Genomic DNA, 13,083 nt, shown 5'->3' with positions numbered 1-13,083 from the left:
GATACAGGACTAGTACACCACCACCACTAGAGGTAGGATACAGGACTAGTACACCACCACCACCACCACTAGAGGTAGGATACAGGACTAGTACACCACCACCACTAGAGGTAGGATACAGGACTAGTACACCACCACCACCACCACTAGAGGTAGGATACAGGACTAGTACACCACCACCACTAGAGGTAGGATACAGGACTAGTACATCACCACTAGAGGTAGGATACAGGACTAGTACACCACCACCACCACCACCACTAGAGGTAGGATACAGGACTAGTACACCACCACCACCACCACTAGAGGTAGGATACAGGACTAGTACACCACCACCACCACTAGAGGTAGGATACAGGACTAGTACACCACCACCACCACTAGAGGTAGGATACAGGACTAGTACACAATCACCACCACTAGAGGTAGGATACAGGACTAGTACACAATCACCACCACTAGAGGTAGGATACAGGACTAGTACACCACCACCACTAGAGGTAGGATACAGGACTAGTACACCACCACCACCACCACCACTAGAGGTAGGATACAGGACTAGTACACCACCACCACCACTAGAGGTAGGATACAGGACTAGTACACCACCACCACCACTAGAGGTAGGATACAGGACTAGTACACCACCACCACCACTAGAGGTAGGATACAGGACTAGTACACCACCACCACCACTAGAGGTAGGATACAGGACTAGTACACCACCACCACCAGAGGTAGGATACAGGACTAGTACACCACCACCACCACCACCACTAGAGGTAGGATACAGGACTAGTACACCACCACCACCACCACTAGAGGTAGGATACAGGACTAGTACACCACCACCACCACTAGAGGTAGGATACAGGACTAGTACACCACCACCACCACTAGAGGTAGGATACAGGACTAGTACACCACCACCACCACTAGAGGTAGGATACAGGACTAGTACACCACCACCACCACTAGAGGTAGGATACAGGACTAGTACACCACCACCACCACTAGAGGTAGGATACAGGACTAGTACACCACCACCACCACTAGAGGTAGGATACAGGACTAGTACACCACCACCACCACTAGAGGTAGGATACAGGACTAGTACACCACCACCACTAGAGGTAGGATACAGGACTAGTACACCACCACCACTAGAGGTAGGATACAGGACTAGTACACCACCACCACCACCACTAGAGGTAGGATACAGGACTAGTACACCACCACCACTAGAGGTAGGATACAGGACTAGTACACCACCACCACCACCACCACCACCACCACTAGAGGTAGGATACAGGACTAGTACACCACCACCCACTAGAGGTAGGATACAGGACTAGTACATCACCACTAGAGGTAGGATACAGGACTAGTACACCACCACCACCACCACTAGAGGTAGGATACAGGACTAGTACACCACCACCACCACCACCACTAGAGGTAGGATACAGGACTAGTACACCACCACCACCACTAGAGGTAGGATACAGGACTAGTACACCACCACCACCACTAGAGGTAGGATACAGGACTAGTACACCACCACCACCACTAGAGGTAGGATACAGGACTAGTACACCACCACCACCACTAGAGGTAGGATACAGGACTAGTACACCACCACCACCACTAGAGGTAGGATACAGGACTAGTACACCACCACCACCACCACCACTAGAGGTAGGATACAGGACTAGTACACCACCACCACCACCACTAGAGGTAGGATACAGGACTAGTACACCACCACCACCACTAGAGGTAGGATACAGGACTAGTACACCACCACCACCACTAGAGGTAGGATACAGGACTAGTACACCACCACCACCACTAGAGGTAGGATACAGGACTAGTACACCACCACCACTAGAGGTAGGATACAGGACTAGTACACCACCACCACCACCACCACTAGAGGTAGGATACAGGACTAGTACACCACCACTAGAGGTAGGATACAGGACTAGTACACCACCACCACCACTAGAGGTAGGATACAGGACTAGTACACCACCACCACCACCACTAGAGGTAGGATACAGGACTAGTACACAATCACCACCACTAGAGGTAGGATACAGGACTAGTACACAATCACCACCACTAGAGGTAGGATACAGGACTAGTACACCACCACCACTAGAGGTAGGATACAGGACTAGTACACCACCACCACCACTAGAGGTAGGATACAGGACTAGTACACCACCACCACCACTAGAGGTAGGATACAGGACTAGTACACCACCACCACCACTAGAGGTAGGATACAGGACTAGTACACCACCACCACCACCACTAGAGGTAGGATACAGGACTAGTACACCACCACCACTAGAGGTAGGATACAGGACTAGTACACCACCACCACCACTAGAGGTAGGATACATGACTAGTACAGACCTTCCTCTTCGTCTCTTGCCTTCTTTTCGGCCCCGTCCTGCCTGGCAAACTGCAGCATCATCCCGCAGAAGGCCTTCATCACCGGGTGGCTCTGACTCACTTCAATCTTCAGATAGTGAGCGTAGCAACGATAGGCTGTTCGAGAGACACAGGGACAGAGGGGAGTTAGGGAGATCACAATCACTGGGCTAAAAGCAATAGAAACTGGAGTGAACCAAGATTGCCTCCAATCAAAAGCCTGCGACGGATGTTAAATTGTCTTATGTAGTCGTTATAAAGGCTTTATGAATGCATATGCTAAAATTGGGGCCCACAATAAAGATTTACATCTTATACACATTTGCTTATGCAAGGATTACCTCCAAAGCCTAAAACAGATGTTATAACATAACGCCTTATGTAACAGTTATAAATGCATAAGGTAGGCTACGTAGTGTTACCCAATATATTGTACAATAATTGTTTTTCTTTCAAAGCTATTCCTACACAACACTAGCACCATTGCCATTTTAGTCATTTTATCAGACGCTCTTATCCAGAGAGACTTACAGTCAGTCCATTCATCTCCAGATAGCTAGGTGGACCAGTCATAGTCAGTCCATTCATCTCCAGATAGCTAGGTGGACCAGTCATCGTCAGTCCATTCATCTCCAGATAGCTAGGTGGACCAGTCATAGTCAGTCCATTCATCTCCAGATAGCTAGGTGGACCAGTCAGTCCATTCATCTCCAGATAGCTAGGTGGACCAGTCATAGTCAGTCCATTCATCTCCAGATAGCTAGGTGGACCAGTCATAGTCAGTCCATTCATCTCCAGATATCTAGGTGGACCAGTCATAGTCAGTACATTCATCTCCAGATAGCTAGGTGGACCAGTCAGTCCATTCATCTCCAGATAGCTAGGTGGACCAGTCATAGTCAGTCCATTCATCTCCAGATAGCTAGGTGGACCAGTCAGTCCATTCATCTCCAGATAGCTAGGTGGACCAGTCAGTCCATTCATCTCCAGATAGCTAGGTGGACCAGTCATAGTCAGTCCATTCATCTCCAGATAGCTAGGTGGACCAGTCATAGTCAGTCCATTCATCTCCAGATAGCTAGGTGGACCAGTCATAGTCAGTCCATTCATCTCCAGATAGCTAGGTGGACCAGTCATAGTCAGTACATTCATCTCCAGATAGCTAGGTGGGACAACCACATATCACAGTCATAGGTGAGTACATTTTTCCTCAATAAAGGAAATATATCTAATCTGTCAAACTAAACTATTAAACTCAAAGTCAAAGCTAGAAGTGTAAAAAAAAGTAAACTGCAAGGTTTTTTTTGTTTGTGGGTCATCAAGTCGAGGGTGGCTACTTTGAAGAGTCTTTTGATTTGTTTCACACTTTTAGTGTCGTCTTTCAGATGGGACGTTAAACGGGTGTCCTGACTCTCTGAGGTCATTAAAGATCCCATGGTCCTTATCGTTAGAGTAGGGGTGTTAACCCTGGTGTCCTGGCTAAATTCCCAATCTGGGCCTCATACCATCATGGTCACCTAATCATCCCCAGTTTACAATTGGCTCATTCATCCCCCTCCTCTCCCCTGTAACTATTCCCCAGGTCGTTGCTGTAAATGAGAATGTCTTCTCAGTCAACTCACCTGGTGAAATAAAATAATAATTACTACATGATTCCATACATGTTATTTCATAGTGTTGATGTCTTCACTATTATTCTACAATGTAGAAAATAGTAAAAACAAAGAAAACCCCTGGAATGACTAGGTATGTCCAAAAATTTGACTGGTACTGTTGAAGTAGGAAGTTTACATACACCTTAGTTAAATACATTTAAACTCATTTTTCACAATTCCTGACATTTAATCCAAGTAAGAATTGCCTGTTTTAGGTCAGTTAGGATCACCACTTTATTTTTTAAGAATGTGAAATGTCAGAATAATAGTAGAAAGAGTGATTTATTTCATCTTTCATTTTTTTCATCTCATTCCAAGTGGGTCAGAAGTTTACATACACTCAATTAGTATTTGGTAACGTTGCCTTTAAATTGTTTAACTTGGGTCAAACGTTTCGGGTAGCCTTCCACAATAAGTTGAGTGAATTTTGGCCCATTCCTCCTGATAGAGCTGGTGTAACTGAGTCAGGTTTATAGGCCTCCTTGCTTGCAGACGCTTTTTCAGTTCTTGTGGAGGTCTACAATTTTTTTTCTGAGGTCTTGGCTGATTTCTTTTGATTTTCCCATGATGTCAAGCAAAGAGGCACTGAGTTTGAAGGTAGGCCTTGAAATACATCCACAGGTACACCTCCATTTAACTCAAATGATGTCAATTAGCCTATCAGAAGCTTCTAAAGCCATGACATAATTTTGGGGTATTTTCCAAGCTGTTTAAAGGCACAGTCAACTTAGTGTATGTAAACTTCTGACCCACTGGAATTGTGATACAGTGAATTATAAGTGAAATAATCTGTCTGTAAACAATTGTTGGAAAAATTACTTGTGTCATGCACAAAGTAGATGTCCTAACCGACTTGCCAAAACTATAGTTTGTTAACAAGAAGTTTGTGGAGTGGTTGAAAAATGGGTTTTAATGACTCCAACCTAAGTGGATGTAAACTTCCCACTTCAACTGTATATACAGTGCATTTTGTTATATTACAGCCTTATTCTAAAATCAATCTTATTGCTTTTTCCCCTCATCAATCTACACACCCCATAATGACAAAGCAAACACAGGTTTTTAGAAATGTTTGCAAATTATATATCTTTTTAAATACCACATTTACTTATTCAGACCCTCAGTACTTTGTTGAAGCACCTTTGGCAGCGATGACGCTACAAGCTTGGCACACCTGTATTTGGGGAGTTTCTCCCATTCTTCTCTGCAAATTCTCTCAAGGTCTGTCAGGTTGGATGGGGAGCATCGCTGCACAGCTATTTTTAGGTCTTTCCGGAGATGCAATGTTCAAGTCCGGGCACTGACTGGGCCACTCAAGGACATTCAGGGACCCTGAAGCCAGTCCTGCATTGTCTTGGCTGTGTTCTTAGGGTCGTTGTCCTGTTGGAAGGTGAACCTTCACCCCAGTCTGGGGTCCTGAGCGCTCTGGAGCAGGTTTTCATCAAGGATCTCGCTGTACTTTGCTCTGTTCATCTTTCCCTTGATCCTGACTAGTCTCCTAGTCCCTGCCGTTGAAAAACATCCCCACAGCATGAGGCTGCCACCACCATGCTTCACCGTAGGGATGGTTCCAGGTTTCCTCCAGACGTGACACTTGGCATTCATGCCAAAGAGTTCAATCTTGGTTTCATCAAATCAGAGAATCTTGTTTCTCATGGTCTGAGAGTCCTTTATTTGCCTTTTGCTAAACTCCAAGTGGGCTGTCATGTGCCTTCTATCATAAGGTCTAATTGGTGGAGTGCTGCAGAGATTGTTGTCATTCAGGAATGTTCTCCCATCTCCACAGAGGAACTCTGGTGCTCTGTCAGAGTGACCATCGGGTTCTTAGTCACCTCCCTGACCAAGGCCCTTCTCCCCCGATTGCTCAGTTTGGCCGGGCGGCCAGCTCTAGGAAGAGTCTTGTTGGTTCCAAACTTCTTTCATTTAAGATTGATGGAGGCCACTGTGTTCTTGGGGACCTTCAATGCTGCAGAAATTTTATGGCTCCTTTCCCCAGATCTGTGTCTCGACACAATCCTTTCTTTGAGCTCTTCTGACAATTCCTTCGACCTCATGGCTTGGTTTTTGCTCTGGCATGCACTGTCAACTGTGGGACGTTATAGACAGATTTGTGCCTTTCCAAATCATGTCCAATCAATTGAATTTACCACAGGTGGACTCCAATCAAGTTGTAGAAACATCTCAAGGATGAGCAATGGAAACAGGATGCACCTGAGCTCAATTTACAGTCTCATAGCAAAGGGTCTAAATATAAGGCATTTCTGTTTTGACTTTTAATACATTAGCTACATTTCTAAAAACCTGTTTTTACCTTGTCATCATGGGGTATTGTGTGTAGATTGATGACGAATGTTTTATTTAATCAATTTTAGAATAAGGCTTTAATGTAATGGCACCCCATTCCCTATGTAGTGCACTACTTTGGACCAGAACCCTATTTCCCTATGTAGTGCACTACTTTGGACCAGAGCCCTATCAGAAATAGGGTGCTATTTGGGACGTCTCATAGCTGCAGCACTTTGAGATTGGACTGCAATCACAATGCTGTAGCAAAACATGGGGATAACGGTTTCACAGACTAGAGAATCGGGATATGAGGGTTTCTGCTCCCAGCATTGTGAAGTGGAGGAGAAACCTATTGGATGGTCACAGCTAGTGCACTATTACGGGAATAGGGTGCCATTTGGGACACAACCCTATTTCTGTCCTCAAAGTGGGAACTCTATAAATGCATTTATTCATTTATTCAGAGAAAATTGGTCCATTTTACTTAACACTATGGTGAGAGTATCCTTGAGGGACAGAGAGAAAAAAAACACATTTCAAAAGGTGAAAATGACTTCTGGCTATTAGCCTACATATTGGTTCAAATAATATAATTGTGTGTCTGAAACTAGATACAATTCTCTAAAGAGAAGACATTGTAACACTAAATGGTGAAACCTATCCATTCCTTTAGTGGACTGTTCTTAGCACAGGAAGCTGCTGAGGGGAAGAACGGCTCATAACGTCCAGAACGGAGCAAATGGAACGGCATCAAACCCCTGGAAACCATGGAAACCATGCGTTTGATGTATTTGGTACCGTTCCACCTATTCCGCTCCAGTCGTTACCACGAGCCAGTCCTTCCCAATGAATCTGCCACCAACCTCCTGTGGTTCTTAGTGGTTGCACACATTAAAACACTAACTTTAAAGGGTTAGGCTCAATTAAAGAGAAATTGTAAGAGGATGGAGTCATTCCACCTCAAATAAGCACAAGAAAAGTAGACTTCAAAACCCACCATATCAGAACGTTCTGAAATATTTTCTGTAGTTAGAAACAGATACGAATTCCTGAAACATTTTGTTGAAATATAATTTGATCACTGAGAAGCTAATTTGATTGCATTCAAATCGGCCATGTGAATGTATAGGATTTATGTAGTAGAAGGAATGTAGATGTATTAGTTAAATGGGCTCTGTCCAGAAACAACCCCTAGCCCCTAGCCCCTAACCCCTAGCCCCTAGCCCCTAGCCCCTAACCCCTAGCCCCTAGCCCCTAGCCCCTAGCCCCTTGTAGAGCTCTGAGAGGATTGGAGAGGTACAAGTCCAGACTAGGGAGTATTAGATCTGAGAGGATTGGACAGGTAAACGTCCAGACTAGGGGGTATTAGATCTGAGAGGATTGGACAGGTAAACGTCCAGACTAGGGGGTATTAGATCTGAGAGGATTGGACAGGTACAAGTCCAGACTAGGGAGTATTAGATCTGAGAGGATTGGACAGGGATAAATCCAGACTAGGGGGTAAGAAAGGATTGGACAGGTAAACGTCCAGACTAGGGAGTAGGAGATCTGAGAGGATTGGACAAGGACAGGGGTTGTTTCCGGACATGGGTTAGATCACCAGTGTGAACTCCAGATACACACAGAGGATCCCAGTGACTCACCGGGGTCAAAGGTCTCTACATTGCGGTTGAGGAGGCTGATGTCCATGCGTCCCAGGTGGACGATATTGAACAGGGCCGTGATGACCAGCCGCCACGCCCCCAGCACCACACCAATCAGAACATTGACGGGGAACAAGAGGTAGGTCAGCAGGAAGAGGCAACCCCTAGGAGAGAGACACAGAGTCAACAATCTAACCTATCTGTACCTGGCACCAATAATAAACTAATGTCTCCACCTGGCACCAATAACAAACTAATGTCTCCACCTGGCACCAATAACAAACTAATGTCTATCTGAACATGACGATCACATTTAACTGATAGGCCTCGCACGCCACCCTGATCTCACAAACAACGAAACATTCATGCAAGTTTGCGAGATCAGGGTAGCTTGCGATGCTATGTCAGTTATGTGAGAGAACGTACGACCTATCTACCTACGATACATCCTAGAACTAGAATGAGAGACCAGATCATACCTAACAACACAGTCAATCTACAGAACACACACAAGTGTACATACCTGTTGTGGAGGTCCCGTGTCCCTGTAGACTTTTTAATGAAGCAGAACCTGGTGGTGACATGTTGGACCACTACAACTGAGAACAGCATCAACCAGAACGGCCTGAGGAGAGGAAATAAAGGGGGTACATTATAACCCACACATAACCCATACATAACTATACATAACCCATACATACATAACCCATACATACATAACCCATACATACATAACCCATACATACATAACCCACACATACATAACCCACACATACATAACCCATACATGACCCACACATAACCCAGTACTTAAGCAGTACTTAAGCAGTACTTAAGCGTTTCATCATGTAGTGTCATTGGGAAGTGTAGGGCTATAGTTTCTGAGAAGCACCACTCACCACATGTTCCCCAGGACCTTGAAGAGCATGAGGTTCTGTCCGTGGAAGATGGGGATGATGATGAGGAACACAGCGATCAGCAGACACAGGAAGAACACTATGGTCTGGATCAGCATACCTGGAGAGATGTTTCAAGCATTTTATACCCAATACGCAGTACAACCCCACAGGTAAAGACAGAATGTAACATTAAAATGAAGGATCTCAGTGAAGAGAGAATGTGACCCCGAAATGAAGGATTTTAATTTTATTTAACTAGGCAAGTCAATGAAGAACAAATTCTTATTTACAATGGCGGCCTACACCGGCAAAACCCGGGCGACGCCGGGCGTATTAAATTGTGTGCTGCCCTATGGAACTCCCAATCACGGCCGGTTGTGATACAGCCTGGAATCGAACCAGGGTGTCTGTAGTGACGCCTCTAGAACTGAGATGCATTGCCTTAGACTGCCGCGCCACTCAGGAACCTTTGGGATCTCAGTGAAGACAGAATGTGACCCCAAAATGAAGGATCTCGGTGAAGACAGAATTTGACCCCAAAATGAAGGATCTCGGTGAAGACAGAATTTGACCCCAAAATGAAGGATCTCGGTGAAGACAGAATGTGAACGCAACGTGCTACAATTTCAGATTTGATGGAGTCACAGTTCATAGAAGGATATCAGTCAATTTAAATTCATTAGGCCCTAATCTATGGATTTCACATGACTGGGAATACAGATATGCATCTGTTGGTCACAGATACCTTAATAAAAACGTAGGGGTGTGGATCTGGTGTGACCACCAATTGCCTCATGCAGCACGATAAATCTCCTTCGCATATGGTTGATCAGGATGTTGATTGCGGCCTGTGGAATGTTGTCCCCAACTCCTCTTCAATGGCTGTTGAAAAGTTGCTGGGTACCCGCGGGAACTGGAACACGCTGTCGTACAAGTCGATCCAGAGCATCCCAAACGTGCTCAATGGGTGACATGTCTGGTGAGTACGCAGGCCATGGAAAAACTGGGAGATTTTCAGCTTCCAGGAATTGTGTACAGATCCTTTGCGACATGGGGCCGTGCATTATCATGCTGTAACATAACATGAGGTGATGGAGGCGGATGAATGGCCCGACAATGGGCCAAAAGGATCTCGTCACGGTATCTCTATGCACTCAAATTGCCATTGATAAAATGCAATTGTGTTCGTTGTCCGTAGCTTCTGCCTGTCCATACCATAACTCCACCACCACCATGGGGCATTCTGTTCACAACGTTGACATCAGCAAATCGCTCGCCCACATGACGCCATACATGCTGGCTACAATCTGCTCAGTACAGTTTAAACTGGGATCATCCGTGAAGATGACACTTCTCCATCGTGCCAGTAGCCATCGAAGGTGAGTATTTGCCACTGAACTTGGTCACGACGCCGAACTGCAGTCAGGTCAAGACCCTGGATAGGACGTCAAACTGCAGTCAGGTCAAGACCCTGGTCACGACACCGAGCTGCAGTCAGGTCAAGACCCTGGATAGGACGTCAAACTGCAGTCAGGTCAAGACCCTGGTCACGACGCCAAACTGCAGTCAGGTCAAGACCCTGGATAGGACGTCAAACTGCAGTCAGGTCAAGACCCTGGTCACGACACCGAGCTGTAGTCAGGTCAAGAGCCTGGTCACGACGCCCAAATGCAGTCAGGTCAAGAGCCTGGTCACGACGCCCAAATGCAGTCAGGTCAAGACCCTGGTCACGACGCCGAACTGCAGTCAGGTCAAGACCCTGGTCACGACGCCGAGCTGTAGTCAGGTCAAGACCCTGGTCACGACGCCGAACTGCAGTCAGGTCAAGACCCTGGTGAGGACGCTGAACTGTAGTTAGGTCAAGGCAGTCAAACCCACAGTTTATTCAGCTGTCTGGGTTACTGGTCTCAGATGATCCCGCATGTGAAGAAACAGGATGTGAAGGTCCTGGGCTGGCGTGGTTACACGCGGTCTGTGGTTGTGAGGCCGGTTGGACGCACTGATACATTTTCCTAAACAACGTTGGAGGCGGCTTATGGTAGATAAATGAACATTCAATTCTCTGGCAACAGCTCTGTTGGACATTCCTGTAGTCAGCATGCCAATTGCACTGCTCCCTCAAAACTTGAGACATCTGTGGCATTGTGTTGTGTGACAAAACTGCACATTTTACAATGGCTTTTTATTGCCCAAAGCATAAGGTGCACTTGTGTGATAATCATGGTGTATAAATCAGCTTATTGATATGCCACACTTGTCAGGTGGATGGATTATCTTGGCAATATTTTTGTGAGAAATTTGAAAAATAAGCATTTTTGTGCGTCTGGAACATTTCTGGGATCTTTTATTATTTCAGCTCATGAAAAACGGGACACTTTACATGTTGCTTTTGTATTTTTGTTCAGTGTCTTAACAATCAAATTATTGTCATGTACGTCGTAAAAAGTGGACCAAGGCGCAGCGGGTATCGTGCTCATCTTCCTTATTTTATTTGGATAAATGTGAACAATGACGAAACAGTTCTATAAGGCTTACCAGCTACACAGAAAATAACTACCCACAAACAGAAGTGACAAAAACCCCCTACTTAAATATGGCCTCCAATTAGAAGCAACGAAGAACAGCTGCTTCCATTGAAGGCCAAACCAAAACCCGAACATAGAAATAGACTAAATAGTCATTCAAACATAGAAATAGACAACATAGAACATTACCCAAAAACCAAAGACACATAAATCAAACACCCCCCTGTCACGTCCTGACCAAACTACAATAACAAAATGACCCCTTACTGGTCAGGACGTGACAATTATAAACTACTTACTATAAGATTTCAAATGTATTGTAACTGTAAAATAGATATGACAATACTTAGTGACAGTACAATATATAACTGTCAACAGAAAAACGTCAAACGTCAATTCAGACACAATTCAGAATCGTTAGAGCTTCTGCTTTCACGATGAGAGCTCTAAATCGAGCTGTGAATATCACAGCGAGATGAAACCACAATGGCTGGACTAGTCTGTCACTGTTATTTCCCCAAGGTGGGCTCACTAGTCTGTCACTGTTATTCTGTTATTTCCCCAAGGTGGGCTCACTAGTCTGTCACTTATTTCCCCAAGGTGGGCTCACTAGTCTGTCATTCTGTTATTTCCCCAAGGTGGGCTCACTAGTCTGTTATTCTGTTATTTCCCCAAGGTGGGCTCACTAGTCTGTTTTTCTGTTATTTCCCCAAGGTGGGCTCACTAGTCTGTTATTCTGTTATTTCCCCAAGGTGGGCTCACTAGTCTGTTATTCTGTTATTTCCCCAAGGTGGGCTCACTAGTCTGTTATTCTGTTATTTCCCCAAGGTGGGCTCACTAGTCTGTTATTCTGTTATTTCCCCAAGGTGGGCTCACTAGTCTGTTATTCTGTTATTTCCCCAAGGTGGGCTCACTAGTCTGTTATTCTGTTATTTCCCCAAGGTGGGCTCACTAGTCTGTTATTCTGTTATTTCCCCAAGGTGGGCTCACTAGTCTGTTATGCTGTTATTTCCCCAAGGTGGGCTCACAAGTCTGTCACTGAAAGGCCAGAAAATGTTTCATGTCATTCCCTATGACAATGCTGTGTCTGAAACCTGACACTTCAAGTCAGCTCTGCTTGGAAAGTGGTGGCACAGATCAGACAGATGGGGCTTTCTGTCGTTAGAAGGCATAGGACACTACGGCATTCACACAGCACTTTGGATCACAAAATGTCAACACCATATTGGGGACTTAACATCTAAGTTAAAATAACTAGAGTATGTCTTTGCTCTAGCCCTTTGCCACGACCCCAAACTACAGGATGAGGTGTTGCCCTGTACCTGAGCAGGTGTTGTACCTGAGCAGATGTGAGCAGGGTTTTACCTAAGCAGATGTGAGCAGGTGTTTTACCTAAGCAGATGTGAGCAGGTGTTTTACCTGAGCAGATGTGAGCAGGTGTTTTACCTAAGCAGGTGTCGTACCTGAGCAGATGTGAGCAGGTGTGGTACCTGAGCAGGTGTCGTACCTAAGCAGGTGTGAGCAGGTGTCGTACCTAAGCAGGTGTGAGCAGGTGTTTTAACTGAGCAGGTGTGAGCAGGTGTTTTAACTGAGCAGGTGTGAGCAGGTGTTTTACCTGAGCAGGTGTGAGCAG

At 45.4% G+C, this 13,083-nt stretch overlaps 1 protein-coding gene across 1 annotated transcript in view; it reads right to left on the bottom strand.

The window, feature by feature from the left end:
- The window catches only part of stra6 (signaling receptor and transporter of retinol STRA6), a 56,411-nt gene that overhangs the window by 5,730 nt on the left and 37,598 nt on the right, over positions 1-13,083 (bottom strand). Inside the window, exons 14-17 of the mRNA XM_029751972.1 lie at positions 8,926-9,043; positions 8,550-8,651; positions 8,027-8,190; positions 2,425-2,559 (exon numbers count right to left, since the gene is read on the bottom strand). Of these exons, the coding sequence (XP_029607832.1) occupies positions 2,425-2,559; positions 8,027-8,190; positions 8,550-8,651; positions 8,926-9,043 (519 nt within the window). The remainder of the gene's footprint in view (positions 1-2,424; positions 2,560-8,026; positions 8,191-8,549; positions 8,652-8,925; positions 9,044-13,083) is intronic.

This window comes from Salmo trutta, chromosome 4 (assembly GCF_901001165.1).
Source record: "Salmo trutta chromosome 4, fSalTru1.1, whole genome shotgun sequence".
Taxonomy (NCBI): Eukaryota; Metazoa; Chordata; class Actinopteri; order Salmoniformes; family Salmonidae; genus Salmo; species Salmo trutta.
The sequence above is the reverse complement of the archived record's forward strand: the minus strand, read 5'-3'. Positions and strand labels throughout refer to the sequence as shown.